Source organism: Polistes dominula, unplaced genomic scaffold, assembly GCF_049000335.1.
Source record: "Polistes dominula isolate Pdom_NZ unplaced genomic scaffold, Pdom_raw_medaka contig_373, whole genome shotgun sequence".
NCBI classification, from domain to species: domain Eukaryota; kingdom Metazoa; phylum Arthropoda; class Insecta; order Hymenoptera; family Vespidae; genus Polistes; species Polistes dominula.
The window spans coordinates 5,828,169-5,847,567 of NW_028300899.1; the positions used below are offsets into that span (position 1 = coordinate 5,828,169).

The following is a 19,399-nucleotide window of genomic DNA, read 5'->3' on the forward strand; positions in this document are numbered from 1 at the left end:
AAAAGCGCGGGAAACTAAAATAACAAATGATACTCAACAATAATTAATCTAAACAGTGTAGATAATTATTATCTCAAAAAATATCGATTAAATTAAACTAGATCATCTATTAATTCGATAAGTAATCTTTAACAGTTTCGAAATACGATGTTTGATCGTAAACACTCAAGATAGAAATAAATTCAAATTAAATTATAGTATCTAATGGATGAATCAGCAACGTTTTCTATCGAAAGAGCATCCATAAATGTCATCGTTTCTTAGTAATTTCCGCCATGACGATTATAAAAAAACATGCGATTACTCATTGACGAATATCCGGTTGTCTCTTTTTCGAATTCACGAGAGAAATGCATATAGATAAAGAGATAGACGGAAAGAAAAAGATAATGAAGAAATTAAAATTGGAAAGATAATAAAAAACATAAAAATAGAAAATTTGTATAGATTTCAATAAGTAAGAAGAAAGAAAGATTTGTGATCACAATATCTCCTGCTGTGATCCTCGGCTGCATAGTTTTTTTCTCAGTAGCTTAGTTCATCATTCTACTCTCTCTCTCTCTCTCTCTCTCTCTCTCTCTCTCTCTCTCTCTCTCTCTCTATCTCTCTCTATCTCTCTCTGTCCAGCCTTCTTTTAACCTCGTGTGCGTTGAGTGTTTCTCTTTCTACTTCCCTCTCCATACCCCTCCTATCGCATCCCCTCCTTCGAAGAAGCTTCACCATATTCTCCAACGTTTCGAACCTTACTAAACTAGACTATATTTTGAACAAGCTTAAACTTTGACTAGCTACGTTGCTCCTATTTCATCTGACGTTTTAAATATCGTTTTAACGCTTAGTTCCACACTTACTTATTTTTCCGTAATTTTATAACTCTAGTTTATCCTGTTCTATCTTCTCCTTTATACTCCTCCTCTCTTGTTCTCAACAAGATTCTTTCTCTCTCTTTCTTACTACATATATCTATCTATCTATCTCTATCTTTCCGTACGTATATACGTACGCACCGCATACACTCGCATACCATAGAAACACACACAGACACGCTTGCATCAGTTCCTACACGTATACGTATACGGAGGTACCGGGTAAAGAATAATCGTCGCGCGACTTTACGTATTCTCGCGCACATTACGGACGTTTCGAGGCTCCAGGATGCAGGCTATCAAGTGCGTGGTTGTCGGTGACGGGTACGTATTTATTATTTCAAAGAGAATCAAAAAAATAGGTCTTAAGGTCGTTATTACAAAGGGTAATAACAAACAGGTCAAACCCATAAACGATGACGATGAGTTGTTACCTCAGTGGCCTCAGCCTCTCTCTCCTCCAGCTTGTTCACCTCGAAATTCTAAAAGCCCATCCTCTCGATGTTGTTCATCAGTTTACCACGCCCGTCAACTTGACAATTACATTTTTATAGATGAAATATTTTCCCTCGGATATTTTTTTCCTATCCTATCAAATATGATATATATTTTTCTAACGAGAAATGTGTATCACGCCTATAGATTACGTATCGAGGACAAATCGCTTATTTAGCATTTCGTTCGAAACAGCGTCGACGTTTAATGTGATTCAAATTTATCCAAGTTCTTTTGTTTAAACGTTATTATTTCTTATAAAGAGAGAAAGAGAGAGAGAGAGAGAGAGAGAGAGAAAGAGAGAGAATGAGGAAAAAAATATGTATATTAAAAGAAAGGAAAAAGAGAAATGAAAGAAGAAACATTAGAGAAATTTGTTATTTTTGACAATGTTATAAGAATTGTGTCATCATTTTCTAAACATTTGGACAATGTAACAAATAATAATCAATATGTATTCATTGTATTTATAACTATAGAGCGGTGGGTAAAACGTGCCTCTTGATAAGCTATACTACCAATGCATTCCCGGGTGAATACATCCCAACCGTATTTGACAACTATTCTGCGAACGTGATGGTGGATGGAAAGCCCATTAACTTAGGTCTATGGGATACTGCTGGTCAAGAAGATTATGACAGATTAAGACCGTTGTCCTATCCACAAACAGATGTATTTTTGATTTGCTTCTCTTTGGTAAATCCTGCAAGTTTTGAGAATGTTCGTGCTAAATGGTATCCAGAAGTACGTCATCACTGTCCTGCGACTCCAATTATTTTAGTAGGCACTAAATTGGATTTACGTGAGGACAAAGAAACTATTGAGCGTCTTAAAGATAAGAAACTTGCACCTATTACTTATCCTCAGGTTTGTACAATTTCCTTTTGTTTTGGCATGAGTTTAAAATATTTGAATGTTTTTAATGGTTGGCATGTAACATTGTTATTACGTTGACATTATTATTTTTAGGGTTTGGCAATGGCAAAAGAAATAGGTGCTGTTAAATATTTAGAATGTTCCGCTTTAACGCAGAAAGGTTTGAAGACTGTTTTTGATGAAGCAATTCGTGCTGTTTTATGTCCTGTTCTTCAGGTTAAACCAAAACGCAGATGTTTCCTTCTATAATATTAATTGTTATCTTTTGCCTAATGGTCTGGAGTTCAATCGAGCATACTACCATTTCATCTCCAGCCTGTCAATTTTAATTGAATCACTACAAGTTACCGATCTTCGACCCCATAGTGCAGTTTGTGTCCAGCTCTGATAGACTGACTACAGCTGCCATGAAAACGCACAAATATCAATTTGGTGATTCTTACACTGAAAGATTAAAATACCATTGGGACAAAATTTACATTCATTGAAAATGCAAACTTATCCTGTTATCTCTGGTTACTGAAATCTAAAAGATCAAAAGCACATGTTTTTTGTGCTGATCATATAAATTTCCAGTCCAAGCTTTAATCTCATAACAAAGAGAAAAATAAGTAGGCTGGTATTCTAGATAAACAAAGTATAAAAGATACCGAAAGAAGAACTGATTCTGTACAGTATGCTAAAGTGTGTTATTAATATTATGATTAATAATTATATATAAAGGGTAAAATATACAAATATTGCTATGTAATTGTACAAGAGCCCAAAAATCGAATACTAATCAGCTTAATCAAACGGGAGAGTGATCCATGTATAGTTTGCAGCTGTATATACACATAAAAGAATAAAACAAATCTTTAGAATTTTATCTTTATAAGAGAATATATGTTAGCGTAATCCATTGATCATAGATATATTATTTTACTGCTACATAAATTTAGCTAGAATTGGTTTCTCACTTGATACGTTTTAGCCAAATTTCAAATATTATATTCGATTCAAAAATAATTAGCTGTAAGTAAATATTTTTAAAATATCTTACATTCATGGAGATTTTGTATATATATATAAAAAGTCATATTTGTCTCTATATATAAAACTTAAATTGCTATTGTAATCATGATAATACCATATGCAATTGCAAACCATGGAATATGGCGCACCTTTTTAATTAAACTGATCAACATTTCTCTATACATACCAGAGTTTAAAACAGACAATTGTATAAGTTTTTGGTGTATATGATATGAGTATGTATGTAAAATCAATTTATTACATTCTCTGCTTCCTTGTGCTGTTTTTTACAGTTTTACTGTAGAATCTGTTATTAGTACGCACAGTACATTGTCTTAATGTAGGCTGTATCGCATACCAGTCGAACATTAGAGGTACATCAAATTACATAAATGAAGCAGAGGATAAATGTATGCAAAATAAGAAGCAGTATGTATGATAGAGTGTACGACAGGTATGTCAGATGTGTGATAAAAAGGGAGCACGAATGTGTAAGTATAGAAAAAGAAAAAAACAAATCTATAGCAAATAATTGTACATAAATGCTGAAGTTCAAATGTATTCCTATTATTATCACTTATGTGTTTAAGTCACTGATCGAATCTAAATCGAACGTTACTTGTTTTTTTATATATATATTATAAATATATATAAAAGGGCTGGATCAAGATCTATATTCGAACGTCGTCAAAAATCCACCATCCTGTGCAATCTGTCTCAGGTGGAATTCGGATTCGGTCCATGGAAAAAGAAAAAAAAACCATAAATACTGTAACTAAATATGCTTTATTAAATGGGTGTTTATTAAGTATCTTTCTATTTTTCTTGTTAAATTATATTCTTTGTAATCCTATTTTATGCTGACGTATCAAAGAAAGTATTTATTACAGATTTAACTTGTTCTGGTGTATATTTGATGTATTTGCCTGGATTTTTAGAAAAAGAGACACCACGATACTTATTATAAAAAGCAGTATACAGTGGAACGATAGTTTGCTCAAGTTCTTTACGTATTTCTTCTCGTAAACGTCCATCAGGTACAGAATAAGAACGTTGACACTTAGCAAGTTCTTCCAGTTCTCTTGTAAATCCTAAAAACTTTTCTTTGAGTACTTTAGAACCAGGTTCTGAAAAAGAAACAATACGTTAATTAGATCTACAAAATTGGAGTTATCTCAATATATTTCATATAATTGATTATAAACCTGGTTCATCAGATGAATGCTCAAGAAATCCTCGAGCCTTAACAAGCGTTGTAAAAACATAATTGGTTTTATCTTTACTAAGTAAATCAACATAAGTTTGTTCAATAGTTGGTTCTGCTAATAATAAAAGTTCCATTAGAGAGCTGCGACGTAAAGCATTGATAACATAGTTATGATTGTTTAAACGGAAGAGTGCTCGCAATGAAAGATCAGAATATGAAGCATCACTCTTGCTGACTAATGCTAAGTTTAATTGTGCTAAGACCTTTTCTGTAATAATGTTAAGTAATTAATTATATTTAATTATATCATTGTTTAAATTAAAATTCGGTTAATACTAACTGATGTAAATGCCGAGTACAATTTTACGTTCAGTTTCTTGTTTTGCAGAGGATGAAACAACGGATTCCACATCTGCATTACGTGCAAAAACTGTTCCTGCAGTATCCGCATATTCAGCTAATTGTTCTAGAAAAACTAAGACGTTGCTTGTACCTTCTGCTACAGTACCATCCTTAGGTAAACTTGCATTAGATTCATTTCTAACACTTTCTGCAAAATCTTCTAAAGCTGTAGCTGCCTACAAAATATTTTTATTATCAATATAAACAAGAAGTTTTCTTAAGGAGTATAATAAGGATATTGTCAAGAATAATTATTTAAACATACAGTTCCATACAGTGCATTGAGTACATAAGCAAATTTAGATCTAAGGGCATAATCGCATCCTTCTACAGCCCTCTCTAAGTCTGGCTTAAGCTCTTCGAGATGCTTTAAAATTGGAAAAACTACCAAAACAGCAGAAAAGTCACGTCTCGCGAAACATCGTTTAGCCCTTGTTGCAATACTTTCACCATCATGAGCCACAAGATCCATAGCACTGCGTACTGTAGCTTCAAGTACTTGAAGTTGTAAAGAAGGAGGTAAGATTCTACCAACCAACGAGCGCTCTGCTTGCATAAGTTTATGAAGTCCTGCAGTTAATACAAGATAGTTTTCCATTTCCTGTTCATCTGGTGCTATATCTTCTATTGAATATCCAGATAATTGTGGTTGTGGTTTTCTTGATGCAGTCAAAGATAGGCCAAATCCAGTAGTTTGCGATGCTTTCAATAACATTTTACTTGCTTTTTTTTCAAGTGCATGTTGTAATCTTCGTGATGCCCATCTTCCTGTTGTTTCTTGGGTACCACTTGAATGACGATTAGGAAATTTGGCTCTCTAAAAACAAATAATTAATAAGTATTATTTACACATTGTAATTTGAATTTTATATTGAAGAATTTACCGGCATTGGACTGCCTGCGTGTGTGCTTCCTCCACTTGCACTTCTCTGATGTTCTTTAAGTAACTGTAAAGATCGAAGGACAATACTAGAACGTACAGAAGCATAAATTTTGGTATGTTTATGTTGACCTCTTTCTTCCAACCAACCAGCTATTTTAAGTAAATCATCCATAACAGCTTCTGGTAATTGGCATAATGATTGAGGTGCATCTTCACCGCTCGTATCCTCATCAGAACCAATAAGATCCAAAAGAACAATTGGTAAAATGGGTTTACTTTGTCTGGTTAAAATATCATTAAATTCTGTATACAAAGATTCTAATCCAATGGCAAATAAACTTGTAACGTTCTCTAATTCCACAGAACTTGGATTATTTTTTTGAAAATATCGTTGAGCGTTGTACAAACGATTCATAGAATCAAGAAAATTGTTTAAACCTGCAGAACTACTAGGTCCATTACGTATTGACTTTTCTACTTCTTGACATACGCCATAATATCCAATAGCATGATCCAATATGCAAAGTGTTTTTTCAATATCTACAATAAATATAAATATAAATATTAGGCAATGACAGATGATAATAAAAGGTAGAAATATTTACTATATTTGATTATTTCAAATTGTATACGTACTATGTTGTTGTGATTGTAAATTTCCAGTTTCATTATAAACAGGAAGAATGGTACGTCGTAAAGTAGCCAAACGTTGTTCCAAAGAGGAAAGTATTCCAACAACACCACTTGTTAATTTTCTACTTCTTTCTTCTGCTTCTTTCAATGCTTCTAAAGTTGCAATTTCTGATTCCAATTTGCATTGTATTTCAAATCTTCGTTCAGAAGTGTCATTTAAAATGGTATGCATTTTTTTCTAATATTGTTCTAATATGCACAAATTATATTATTATTGTTATTATTTATAACCATTATTCTTGATTAAATAGTCCACGACATCTGTTAAATTAAAAATCAGGATCATATTATTTTCTACGTCAAACTTGCTCAGTTTCATGACGAAACTTAAAGCACATCAGACTACACATTCATGAAACATAACATTACCATCTGTGCAAATGTGTCAATGCATTAGATGCAATAAACAGAATGCATTTTCAGGTAGTTTTCAAATAAAGCATTTTGTTCTTGTAATTTTCCATTCTAAATAAAAGCGAAGAAATATTGAATCGATTTTATAATAATGATAATAATAAGGTGACTGACCTTATTTATACTTTAGGAAATATGTAGACAAATGAGAATTAGAGATTTATATAGAATTAATTTGATTGGACGAATTTTCAAAACACCTGTTGATTGGTCAATTTTTTCAGTGCTAGTAACATAAAATTGATAAAAAAATACTAACAAAACTGGAGAGAAAAAGAAGTGGAGAAACGGAAGAACGTTTTAAAAAAATAATTAAATTTTTCTTAACGAATATTTTTCAAAATCAATTTGACTATGAAAAAATTCTTTTCACTAGATTTTTCAAAGTCGAATATTATTATTGGATGATTGAGAGAAGGGTTCGATATTAAAAAAAAAAAAGGAAGATTAAAAGTTCTAGGAACATTTAGAAAGAATAAGTTAGTAAACATAATCGTTCTAGTCGAAATTGGTCAGGCATGCTCTGTTATACGAAACCTCCTAGGTAAAGGTGGTGCTGTTAGTCGTAAGAGGGGGAAAACAGCGGTCACGTGACCACAAATGCGTTTTGAGCGCACTAACCAGGTACGAGTGAATCCGTTGTTTTTTTCGTGTTTTTTCGCGCGCCGCGGCCGAAAAAGCCGAGGCGTCGTGAATTCTTCTTATTTCTGCATTTGCATGCGCTTCAAAGGACGCGAACAACCTTCGTAATAACCGTGAGTTAAACGCAAATATTTAAACTGAACCTTCTTACGGGCAAACCATCGATGCTTCGATGCGACGATGGTTGACAAGCCTTCCTCGTAGATCCAGAAATGGCGTCTCCCGTGCACATGGTCTACTAAAAGCTTATGACTACATTCTCATCGTTACGGAAGTTACTATCCTTATGAACACCTTTCTGTTCGTCTCTACTACAATATTGAGTGAGAGTTCTTCCGAAGCTGTTGTTCCTTAATCGAGGATCTACCAAACCGAGTGCCTTTTGTGCTATTCTTCATTATCGTTCCTCATATTATCGTTAAATTATTTGTCTTTTGATATTATTTCTCAAATCGGTGATAAATATGTGTTTTTTTTGGTAATTTTATTTGAAATTTTTATATCTCTGAGAGTATCGTTCGGATTTTCTAAAAAAATGCTACCCTATTCTTCCTTGAGAAGGATCAAGAATAATTCTGCAATATGATCGTGTTATTGGTTATTTGAACGCACATTTTGATCATCCCATTGTTTCTTCTTCAGATTTAATTCCTTGATTATATAATAATTGGATTTTTTAAATTTGTGTTCCTAGAGGAATATTACTCAACTGTCCTAACCTTCTATGATTAATGCATTTTAATGCATTAACTTATCGTAGGTCATTATTATGCTAATGTCTCTAATCTTAACACGTGGCCATATGAAATTTCTTGTAATGAAAGCTATTCTTTAACTTTAGTCTATTTTCACTTTTAATTGGTTAGTAATACCTAGAAGATCAAAGGTTCTTTTTATTAATTTTTAATTTATATTTTTTAAGCTGTTGTATGTTGAGCAATTTTTGTTTTGATACATTGGTTTTATTCCCACGTGTACATACTTGTGTTTAGGCGTTAAGCTTAGTTATAAATTTGTAACACGTGCGTGTACACATTTAGATTTACATACTATAATAATAGTTATTAAAATTGCAAATTAACACAAATTGTATCATATAATAGAATTATTATTCATTTCATATATTTAATTAATAACTTTTCATTAATTTTATTTTAATTTTACAAAAATAATTGTTCTATATTTTATAGAAATATTTTATTTTATTTTACTTTGTATATCTTCATTTATTTCTGGATATTATGATGCATTAGTCATTGTATACATTTCTATTAGATAATGTTGTAATTTCTAAAGACCTTTGTAATCAAATATCGACAGATAAGATCTATTATTATGAATTTGATAATATTGAAGGATCTTTATTCTAAATAATAATTTATAACATATGTAATATGCTACTTTATCTATTTGATACAAATATTTGAAATATTGTTCTTTTTTGTTACAGATTGTAAATAGAAAGTGTATATAGAGTAATAGGTGAGTGAAAAATAGTTTGCTGGTCTATATTTGGCGATGAGTTCAAACAATAAAACATCAGTATCCTCCAGCGGAAGAGGAAATAAAATAAAATTATCACAACATACTAAATCTGACCATTCAACTAAAACATCAGATTCGGCTAAGCACGACAAAGTGCAGGTTTGTAATTAAATACATTATTGTTCATAATACTAAGGTATTATTTGTTTAAAAAGAACAAATAATAATAATAATAATAATAATAATAAAACAAAAAGACAAAAAATTAAATATATTAAATAAGAAATTATATATTAGTTAAATATAATAAAGAGATGATAAACAATAATCATTATTAGATATATTTAACTGATTAATATGAAAACATTGATTAAATTAAACAGTTCTTGGATTCATTCAGGATTTTGTTTGAAGTATCATGGCATTCTTTTCTCTTTTTTTTTTAGTCAAATACTATGCAGGTGCGACATGCACAAATCATTGATACACGTGTAGGAGGTGTCGAAGATCCTTCGTTTAAAGAACGTATTAAAGAAGTCATGGATTTAACTTGTCGTTCTGAAGATGAGGTCATTATGGCCGTGCACGACAGCGATGGAGACTTGAATAGAGCTGCTATGGACCTTCTAGAGGGTGTTAAGACAGAATGGGAGGTGAAGAAAAAGAAGCCACGTCAACCAAGTGGGTCAAAACAGATGATCGACCAAACCAGTGGTCAAAATGATGGCGGAGATTGGGAAGAGAGACGAAATCAACGAAGTGGTGGACCACCACGAATGCGAGGCCGTGCTAATCATGATAATCGTGAATGTAAGTTTTAAACAAAGAAGATAAATAGAATCACTGTTTCTTTTAGGTTCGAAGTTCATTTCTATTTTATTTATTTAGGGCGTGGACGTGAAAATAAGGAAAACGAGAGAAACATGGAAGATAGCGCTCGAGATGGCAGCTATGGTGGTAGTAGAAGAGGAGGCAGAGGTGGCCCTGGTAGATCAGGTCGTGGAGGACGCGGAGGTGGAAGAGGTCTTGGCCCACGAGCATTTGCAAATCGAAACGAAGCCTCTGCTTCTTCGGCTCATAGTTTCAATCGACCAATTGACACTTGGGCAGGAAGCGAAGAACAACAGGCTTTAGTCCAACAACCTAAAATCGGTATGTATTATATATTTTTTTATAATTGAAATCAGATTTAAGAATTATTAATGTTAAATACCTTAAAGCCGAATGGAATAATTATGAAACAACAGAAGAATGGGATAATGAAGAATATACCGGATCACTGGCCGATACCAAGGTTTTTACACCAAGTACATCTTTGACAGAACAAGCTCCAGTACATGAGGAACCAAAGATTCAAGAATTACAATCAATCCAATCAAATCAGACTGTTAACCTGGGACTACTTCAACAAGAAGTAAGTAATTTTGTGATGAGTTATTAAATTTAATATGGATAGCTTTTCAATATTGTTTGATATATATAATAATGTTATTTGATTCATTACTTATAAGGAAATGACGAAATTATCCGATATTCCTACGATACAACAACAAACATTGATTCCACAAGCTCAACAGCAGCAAACTGTATTGAGCTTACCAACAATGCAACTATCGCAACAACCAAATGCCATTAGTGGTGGTGTATTAACTGCTGCACAGACTCAATATTTGACGCAATTAACTCAGCAAACTAGTGAAAATATAAAAACAACCGGACAGGCTTCATTTTCGTCGCAAATTACTACTAATCAGGTATTTAATTTATAAATTAATCAATTATTCTTTTAGTTTGTATAAAATATATTAACAAGCTTATAATATTTTTTTAATATTATAGCCACAAAGGCAATCTAAACAACGTCCAAGAGTGCCACCTCCATCAAAGATTCCATCCACTGCGGTAGAAATGCCGGGCGATGCAGTTAACAGTGGCATTGGATTTCTTGATGTTCAATTTGGTGCACTTGAATTTGGAAGTGATTCAAGCTCACTCGATGGATCAGCTACGGAAAAATATAATTCTAGTAACAATGCAACTTCTAATGTTGAAGTTCCCTCTACAACAAATACTATTAATACGACTTCTGGCACAAATAGTTCTATTGATATAGAAACTAAACAAACCTCCACAACCCCTTACAACGCCACTTCTCAAATGGTATAAATTATAATTATATATTAATAAATTTGAATTTACAATTATAATATATTTGTATAATTAATTAACACTTTAATTGTATATCTTTTTTTTCAGCTATCAAGCAATGACAGTTTACCTGTATCAAATGATATCTCAATAAATTCTCAAACATTTGCGGGACGTGGAAATACTGGTCAAACTTTGGATATAACCAAACAAGATTTTACATCACAAGTGTCTCCAGGAAATTCAGCTACATATGGCACAGCAACTTATCAACCACAAAAAACGTTTCAACCATCTAATGCCACACCAAATTCATATAATGCGTATTCAACAAATACGCAATCAGGACAATCTTTTCAGACTGTTTCAGTTACTAATACCAATACGTATTCTACAACAGCTACTGTTTCACAGAATAATTATAATTCCTCTTCATCATTCCCACAATCAAATTCTTCTAACTTTAGTCAAGCATCTCCATCTGCGTCAACATCTGCAGCTTCTGTTTATAATCAGCCAACTACTACAAACCAGGTAGCTTAAATATATAGATTTAACATATTTTTATATATTCTTATATTATTTACTATTCTATAATATATTTATTGTCTTAGGTATATCAAACAACGAGTGGTTATGCGTCCACTACAACGTCTCAATATCAAGCAGCATCTGTTGCAACTAACACAGTATCGAATAGTAATGTTCCATATCAAGCGAGTGGATATCAAGGAACTTCCTCTTTCCAATCGAATCCGCAAGCTTATCAACCATCTGCTACTACCTTTAGTTCTCCTATAACTCAAACTACAGGACCTTATCAAAATGCAGCCCAGTCTGTAAGTTTTATCTTTCTTTAAAACTCTTACAGATTAAGTTTATAAGTTGATGATAAACTTATAAATAGATAATAATTTCAAAATGAATATTTACAGGTTTATGCATATGGTAACTATGCCAGTCAACCACAAACTGCATCACACAATCATAAATTGAATAGTAGTACAACAAAAGATTCTCAATATGAAAATAGCACAACGACTTCTAATAATTCTCTTGCAACAACAACGACAACCACATTAGGACTTAGTTCAACCTCTGTGAATAGTTCTCAAACAAAAGTAACTAGTTCGAATGGTAAGTTACAATAAGTTTTGTATAATTTATTAATTTGATAATATATAATTATTTATAAACGAATGTTTTTTTTTTGTCAGCTGTACCTAAAAGCACATCAAGTGGTGTTGTAACGGGTAATAGTAGTGGTAACATAACAGGTGGCGGTGCGGCCGGTAGCATGGCACCGATGCTTAGTCATCAATACATTATGGGCCAAGGAGTGCCGTACACTTTCCAACAACCAATGTATAGCTACGAGGATATACAAATAATGCAACAAAGAATACCTCACATGGTCAGTTATTGCCTGATTTATAAAGTTGCCTTATATCAATATTCATTATAATTCATTCAAGTAAATGTTCCTATAAAGCCAAACGTCTTTACTTGAATGAATTGAATTGCTTTTTTAGAGTAATGTATATTGATGCAGCACACATTCCTTTTATCAGTTTTTATCTTCACCAACATGAGTTATGAATCATTCTTGAAAGAAGACAGTATTGACACATGCATTATGACAATTTTAAATTAGGGTGCTCTGAATCACATTGTTCTATATAATGTTATCACTCTTTACTTTATTTACAGAATGGCATCTTAATCATTTTTTAAATGCTTGGTAGTTGCTCGCAATTCAATCACTTCATTGATCAAATTCTTAGTGTTGAATTTAAAAATGTTTAAATTTAATATTCTATTCTAAAAGAGCATTTCGCATATAAGACAAATAATACTTTATTGAAATCATCTTTATTCCTTTGAATTATTCGGTAGCAATTTGAAGAAAGTCTACGATCAATTGAAAAAGGTATAAGTGGAAAATGATACATTGAGAGCATAGTTATATTTTAAAGAAAAAAAAATAAGAGTGATCTTGATCGCAGACATGGCATAGCTTAATTATCTTTCTTTTCCATTTATAATTGATTTCATTTGCTCAGTATCTGATGTCATGTATTTCAAATTGTATGACAATAAACATCATAATCCCAGCAAGTGGACGTTATACTACGTTTCATAGTTACGATCAAGTATTTTATTTAATCATAATTAAAAATACTTATCTAAATAAATTGAACTATGAAGCATGGTTATAATTTACCGTATATTGTCCATCCTTGTCCAGTACATGTAGAGTTAGAACTTAGTTAGCGTCCTTGTATTTGAAGTACACAGTGTATGCATGTAGTTTTGTGTTTGGCCTCCCTGACTAACCTGCAGCCCACTACTGGTTACTATGACGCGGCTCTGGGCTATCAGACGACTGGACCAGCAACCAGTCTTGGTGGGGCACGAGGTGATGCGTTATCCGGTGTACAAGGAGTCCAAGGAGTACAAGGAGTCCAAGGCGCTTATACCAGTATTAGTGACGCTAGGTTTGCCAGAACTGATAGTAATGCGTCGCCAGTACCTTCTACCATGTCGCAACAGGTAAGATTTAAGTACCTAATTAATTTATTTAGCGTATTTAATAGTATTTTTGCAACAGCTTGATTTAATTGTGATAATTTTATTAATGAATATGTGTCTTAGAACATTAAAGAGATATTTATATACTTATAATATTTGCAGACTGCAACACAGCACCAACAACCTATGATAAATCCAACACTTCCTCCAGGTTATGCATATTTCACATATGGCGGAGGCATAATGCCAGGAGGTTTTCAATATGGAACTCCTGCTATTTACCCCGTAAGATTCTTTGAATGATTTATATTATAGTTGATTTTATTTAAAATACTATTAATATAATTTACCATAGCAGATAGCTACAGCAGGGAATGCTGGAACAAATAGCGGAGCATACAGCGCTAAACCAGGAAGTTATGGATCTGGTTATGGTGGTGGTGCTAGTTACGATGCTTTGGCATCTGCAGGACCATCAGGTGAATATAAAGCTGCCGGCAGTAATTATACCGGCACACAAGCTGGTAAAACTGGCACGTCTGGCACGAACACAAGTACTGGAGGATCTTCTGCGACTGACATTAGTGCAACTATGTATGCAAAAAGTCATGTAGCACTTAGCAAAGTTAATGTAAGTAATAGTATTGATTGTTCATTTTGAAATAACTAATATTCCGTAAGTTAACCTTCTATTATGGGTTGATGTTTCTTTCGTGATTTCAATCAAATTTATATAACTTTATTATATATTATATTACATTATAAACAAATATTAATCTCTAAATATAAATTAATAATTTTCAAAAACATTAAATTTACTATTATATTTCATGTTGAAATTGATAATCTATATAAAGAATTTTTTATTGATTGCAGACAGAAAAGATAATAAAATGTTATATACGTTCCTGATTAGAGTAAAAAATAATATTTAACTTATTGGTGTGTGATTTCAAAGTTACATAGACCCATAGAGGATTAAATCTTTGTTGCTGTCGTGTATACATATATAATGTGTATAATGTAATATTGATTTAGTATTATAAAGTTATTTCATTGAATAACAACAATCCACAACAAATTACAGTCATATGAAAAACAAGCTTTTCATTCTGCGACTCCACCACCATTTGGTATTACTGGTAGCCAAAATGCAGGATTGCCTGGAGGATATGGTACTCCACACTTATTTATTCCCACAATGCCTCATCAATTACATCAACCACTTCATCAGGATGGTACCAATAGCACAGGTCAAAGGTCCAATACCAGTTCACAAAATAAAGCTCAAGCTAAGCCTGGGTATAGTCCCAGCTACTGGACTGGAAGCAATTAAAGTATCTTGAACAAGATAAAGAAGGCAGGAGGGATAACAACCAATGTAGAAAAAATAAACATTCGCCATGTGACATATGGTGGTGTAAAACACGGACATTGATTAAAGGGTTTACTTGGAACTTGATGAGAATAAGGACAAAAGATTTGTTTTTTTTCTTCGGATTATACATTTTGGCTATAAAACAGAATGGACTAGAGAGTGGGTCTTTAATCGTTGGAAGGATTAAACAATATTTGTTATTAATCTTAATACAAAATATTTATATATTTCTTAAATTAATATTCAAAATAAACTTCCCTTGAAAAATGATTTCTTTAAAAAAAAAACAATAAATTTTCATTTTCAAAATTGTGACGTTTCAAATATTAACAATAATTATATTATAAATAATTTTTGATTTTGTGTTTTTCATTTAATGAACAGAACTACAAAAGAGGGAAGTTTTTGTTTTTTGTCTACTAGTATATCTTATGCTTAATAAACATATATTAATATGTTGAATGTTTTTGAATTGTTTGTAGACAATGTTTATTATAAAAGCAATTAATTGTATAATTCTTCCTAATAGAAGTTGCACTCGTGCCAAAAATAGACTGGTTGCGTAAGTGATAATTTTGAGATATTTGTCTCTTTATCACGAACGCAGGATAAAAAGAGCGCGAGCAGGCTTCGTGTGGTTTATCGGAACGCTAGTAAACCTTACTACTGATGAGTGTGTGAATAGCGTAGCGCTTGTGTGAAAGAAAAAGAAATAAAATCAGATAAGCTAAACGGCTGCTGTATCAGCTCCTGTATATGCTTCAGTACATTACAGTGCAATTGCGAATATACCGCATCGACTGCAAAAAGTGATAGTTTTTTGTAAAACGTAGGCATTTTGGCTAACATCAAACGTGCTCCTTTACATGAATAAAAAAAAAAAAACAAAGGAATTAAGAACAAAGTAATAACCTTTCATGAAATAATGTAAAGATGTGTTTCTGTAAATTACAGTGTTTGTATGTATCATGAAAATTTGAAGTACATAACAAACATTTATGATTATAATATTTTCACTTTTTGGTACACGAAATAATAAGCTGAGGGATTATAAATCAGATCAACATTATTTGTATCTATAGAAAAAGTATTCTGTTCATTTGAATCACTATAATAATTCCGAGTGATTTATTCAAATAATTAATAATAGATAAATATTACTTTTTGTTAGACGGTATTGAATTAAAGTTCCCGAATCAAAAAAAGTAATGTCTTATGATTATATTATCTGGAATCATATTGTAGGTATAAAATGGTTTTATATTTATAGAGAGAAAAATGTCAAATTAAGAAGTTTTAGGTATACGTGTAGAAATATCAAAGGATCTTATATAGGCGATATCGATTAATTTCTTATCATCTTTATCAAATCGAAATGCAACCCTGCTTCCTTTTGATCCGTAGTCTCTGTTAAGATTACTTTTTTAGAAAATCAATTACAATTATTCATAATAATATTATTTATATCCCTTTAAAAAATAATGTAATGATTATAATATGAAAATTATTTTAGTCGTTATTTCGTTTGTTTTTTATAACTTATTATTCCCAGTAACAACAACAAAAAGTTGAAATTCTTTATTTATATACTACTATTATTATCATTACCATTATTATTATTATTATTATTATTATTATTATTATTATAAACATTTGCCAAAATTTTTTGCAGTATATAAAAATAAAAATTAAAATACACACAAAAATAACGATTCATTTTATAAAGATATTAATAGAAATATAAACTTTGTTCAAAATTACAGTTCTTTAATTGTAAGAAAGAAGATCTTATCACACATATATTTATATTGCAAAGCATATTAACTTGAAATCATTAATAGTTCATTGTGAAAATTATGAAACATCGTTTATTGGAAAAAAGATAAGAAAATGTATTCATTTTAAATTAATTGTAAATCTAATATATATTATACGGGACAGTCAAAAAAAAAAGAAAGGAATATTTGAATGATTTATAGTATTCACTAAGACGAGTAAAAAATGTCTAATTAATTTGGGTCCTAAAATATTCTATGTTGCCTATGTTCGTTTACGATATCGAACGCTCATAAATAGTCAAAGTTACATCGAAAGGGCTAATTTTGGGACCCATGTTAATTAGATTTCGGTCAATATTATAAGCCCTTCAAATATCTAATCTTTTCTTGCATTTCAAATTGATAAGAAGGAAAAACGTCTATGTAATTCTAGATATTTAATATACGGTATACCTAGAATCACCTGATGATTAATTATCCATGATAATTAATCCAGATAATTCACCTGATAACGATCTATGATAATTAGTCGTGTGTTCACCGACAAACCAAACTAGATAATACTTCAATGTAATTTTTAGTGTCATAATAACCAATCTCGACCCGTCTATCTATTTGATACGAATAAAAAGAGATGAAGAAGAAGAAGAGAAAAAAGAATTAAAAAAAGCGTCAGGTCATCCATTTGTTCAAAGGTTATCAATAACCATTTTTGAAATAACGCGCCTTTTAGAGAAATATCACGTGAACGGGGGTCTTTAAAAGGAGGGAAATTTGAAAGAGATGATGTTATTATCGATGACCAAAATACACGCTTTAGAAAGTTATAGTTTACATCTTTGCATTATTAATAGTAAATCATTGCCAATATTCTTCCGATTAAAACGAAATGATGCTAAATATGCATGTAGAACGATCCGTATGATGCTGTGAAAATTTTTACGATTTGTGCGTGGGTTATCATGTATCATAAGTGAGATACCAATTCTCTCTTTTATTATTAATAAGACAAAGAAAAAAGAAAGAAAGATAAGAAAACGGTTGTCAAAGCTTTATTAAGTACGGCTGACATAAACGAGAAACAAATAGTTGTAAGTAAACTCTTTTTCTCTTTCCCTTTTCCTTTCTCTCTCTTTCTCTTTTCCTCTCTCGTTAGCCGTCTCAAACGGTAAACACATAAGCGGTATGAGTATAGGATATGTTTGAGGGAATATTGGAAGATCAAATGTAGGATAGCTTCCTTTCCTCCCAAAAATATATACCATTTCTACTGACAAATTTTCGAAGAAATATAAAACAAAACAAACAGAGAAGAGAAACAGAGGATGATATAAAAAATAAGACGATTCAATTTTAACAAGAATCGTTTACGAATAAATGCTAATAAGTAAAACAAATATTAACAGCAATGCCACTGGTTGTAGGTATACTTTAATAAGGGGCCGTTGATTATAACGTGTTCGTTGTTCGTTGTATATTATTCAGCGGATATTAACAAAGAGACACACTGGGAGAAAAGCATTTGCAGTTGCGAAGAAAATGCGGAAAATAAATGTTTATGTTCTCGTTTTATCTTACAATCTAGTATAGGCTTTAGTTATTTCGAACATTTTTTGCCTTTTTTTTCTATATATATATATATATATTTTTTTTTTTTTTTTTTTCTTTACTGTACACACGATACGAACTTAGGATGAAATACAATAAATGTGATGTATAATGAAAAAAAAATGATAAAAAAAGAAAGAAAGAAGAAGAAGAAGATGGAATATTGTTATGGAAGAGACGAAAAAAAAAAAAGAAAAGAAAAAGAAACAACTAAAAACGATTAAACATATATATAAAAAAAAATAAAAGAACAAAAAACATTACAAAAAAAAATAATAAATAAATAAATAATAAATAAATAAAAATAAATAAATAAATAAAGAAGGATAAACTTCAGAGTAAGCACGTTTGTTCTCGTAATAATTATTATACAATTCATAATTTTTGTATTTTTGTCAAATATTAACCGATCGATCGAGAATGCAAAATGCATTACGCCACTATTGCTAACTATTATATAATTATTACAAATAATAATAATAGCTACTACTGTGTATAAATATGAATATATAAGAATAAATGTATTAAAGAAATCTTGTAATTCAAGTACCTGCTGTGCTTGGAAGACATTTTGAACTTTATAATTTTATCAGTACTAAGTACGACTAAGTAGTATTTTGTGCATTCTTTACGATTTATAAATATACTAAGGAACACAACACACCCATAAAGGCATCGGATTATTAATAGCCTCACTAATCGAGAACTTGTAAAATTCTGTGAGCATATTAATATATTTATCCTTTAAATAATAGTAATTGAAACAGTACACCTTTGTGTAAACTATTATTCCTGTTATTATTCGATAATGCAATTAAAAGGATATAATATAAATGACCATGTTTCGCAGCAGTCAAGAATAAAAGCTATAACGGACTGTTGCAATATATTGTCTATAATGTTTGCCTTTTTCATAAGATCCCCAAAACAAATGTATACAATTTTTTTTAGAGACAATCTTATTAATATTTACATATA

General features: G+C 31.3%; 3 protein-coding genes and 1 long non-coding RNA gene across 10 annotated transcripts; 2 read left to right on the forward strand and 2 right to left on the reverse strand.

Moving 5' to 3' along the window:
- Window positions 1-695: 695 nt before the first annotated feature.
- Window positions 696-4,062, forward strand: Rac1 (ras-related protein Rac1). Its single transcript, XM_015316888.2, has 3 exons — window positions 696-1,190; window positions 1,841-2,228; window positions 2,331-4,062. The coding sequence occupies exons 1-3, from the start codon at window positions 1,156-1,158 to the stop codon at window positions 2,484-2,486; spliced, it is 579 nt and encodes a 192-aa protein (XP_015172374.1). The 5' UTR covers window positions 696-1,155; the 3' UTR covers window positions 2,487-4,062.
- On the reverse strand, window positions 4,019-6,964 carry Exo70 (exocyst complex component 7). Of its 2 annotated transcripts, XM_015316865.2 has the most exons (7): window positions 6,806-6,964; window positions 6,380-6,697; window positions 5,745-6,283; window positions 5,126-5,677; window positions 4,799-5,036; window positions 4,457-4,726; window positions 4,019-4,378 (listed from the first exon to the last, which is right to left on the reverse strand). In XM_015316865.2, exons 2-7 carry the CDS (start codon window positions 6,606-6,608, stop codon window positions 4,107-4,109), a joined length of 2,100 nt encoding a protein of 699 aa, XP_015172351.1. In that variant the 5' UTR covers window positions 6,609-6,697; window positions 6,806-6,964; the 3' UTR covers window positions 4,019-4,106. The 2 variants fall into 2 exon arrangements, with proteins under 2 accessions (XP_015172351.1, XP_015172362.1); XM_015316876.2 differs by lacking the exon at window positions 6,806-6,964 and having other exon boundaries at window positions 6,380-6,782.
- Window positions 6,965-7,352: 388 nt separating this feature from the next.
- On the forward strand, window positions 7,353-19,308 carry lig (ubiquitin-associated protein-like lingerer). Of its 6 annotated transcripts, none has more exons than XM_015317271.2 (15): window positions 7,353-7,474; window positions 8,943-9,136; window positions 9,424-9,787; window positions 9,866-10,129; window positions 10,198-10,391; window positions 10,489-10,731; window positions 10,817-11,137; window positions 11,234-11,659; window positions 11,740-11,964; window positions 12,061-12,262; window positions 12,343-12,539; window positions 13,469-13,678; window positions 13,820-13,942; window positions 14,013-14,288; window positions 14,745-19,308. In XM_015317271.2, exons 2-15 carry the CDS (start codon window positions 9,011-9,013, stop codon window positions 14,991-14,993), a joined length of 3,420 nt encoding a protein of 1,139 aa, XP_015172757.1. In that variant the 5' UTR covers window positions 7,353-7,474; window positions 8,943-9,010; the 3' UTR covers window positions 14,994-19,308. The 6 variants fall into 6 exon arrangements, with proteins under 6 accessions (XP_015172757.1, XP_015172749.1, XP_015172775.1 ...); XM_015317263.2 differs by having other exon boundaries at window positions 7,466-7,605; XM_015317289.2 differs by having other exon boundaries at window positions 7,466-7,605; window positions 14,016-14,288.
- LOC149033492 (uncharacterized) lies at window positions 12,979-13,473 on the reverse strand. The gene is made up of 2 exons (XR_016178818.1): window positions 13,350-13,473; window positions 12,979-13,036 (listed from the first exon to the last, which is right to left on the reverse strand). It is a non-coding gene; the product is annotated as an uncharacterized LOC149033492 (long non-coding RNA).
- Window positions 19,309-19,399: the final 91 nt, after the last annotated feature.

Coding starts and splice junctions, on each gene's coding strand:
- Rac1 (XM_015316888.2), top strand. CDS start 1,156: ATGCAGGCTATCAAGTGCGTGGTTGTCGGTGACGG. Junction 1,191..1,840: donor TGCGTGGTTGTCGGTGACGG/GTACGTATTTAT, acceptor TTATAACTATAG/AGCGGTGGGTAAAACGTGCC. Junction 2,229..2,330: donor CACCTATTACTTATCCTCAG/GTTTGTACAATT, acceptor TATTATTTTTAG/GGTTTGGCAATGGCAAAAGA.
- Exo70 (XM_015316865.2), bottom strand. CDS start 6,608: ATGCATACCATTTTAAATGACACTTCTGAACGAAGATTTGAAATACAA. Junction 5,678..5,744: donor ACGCAGGCAGTCCAATGCCG/GTAAATTCTTCA, acceptor ATTTGTTTTTAG/AGAGCCAAATTTCCTAATCG. Junction 4,727..4,798: donor TGTACTCGGCATTTACATCA/GTTAGTATTAAC, acceptor ACATTATTACAG/AAAAGGTCTTAGCACAATTA.
- lig (XM_015317271.2), top strand. CDS start 9,011: ATGAGTTCAAACAATAAAACATCAGTATCCTCCAGCGGAAGAGGAAAT. Junction 11,138..11,233: donor ACAACGCCACTTCTCAAATG/GTATAAATTATA, acceptor CTTTTTTTTCAG/CTATCAAGCAATGACAGTTT. Junction 11,660..11,739: donor AGCCAACTACTACAAACCAG/GTAGCTTAAATA, acceptor TTATTGTCTTAG/GTATATCAAACAACGAGTGG.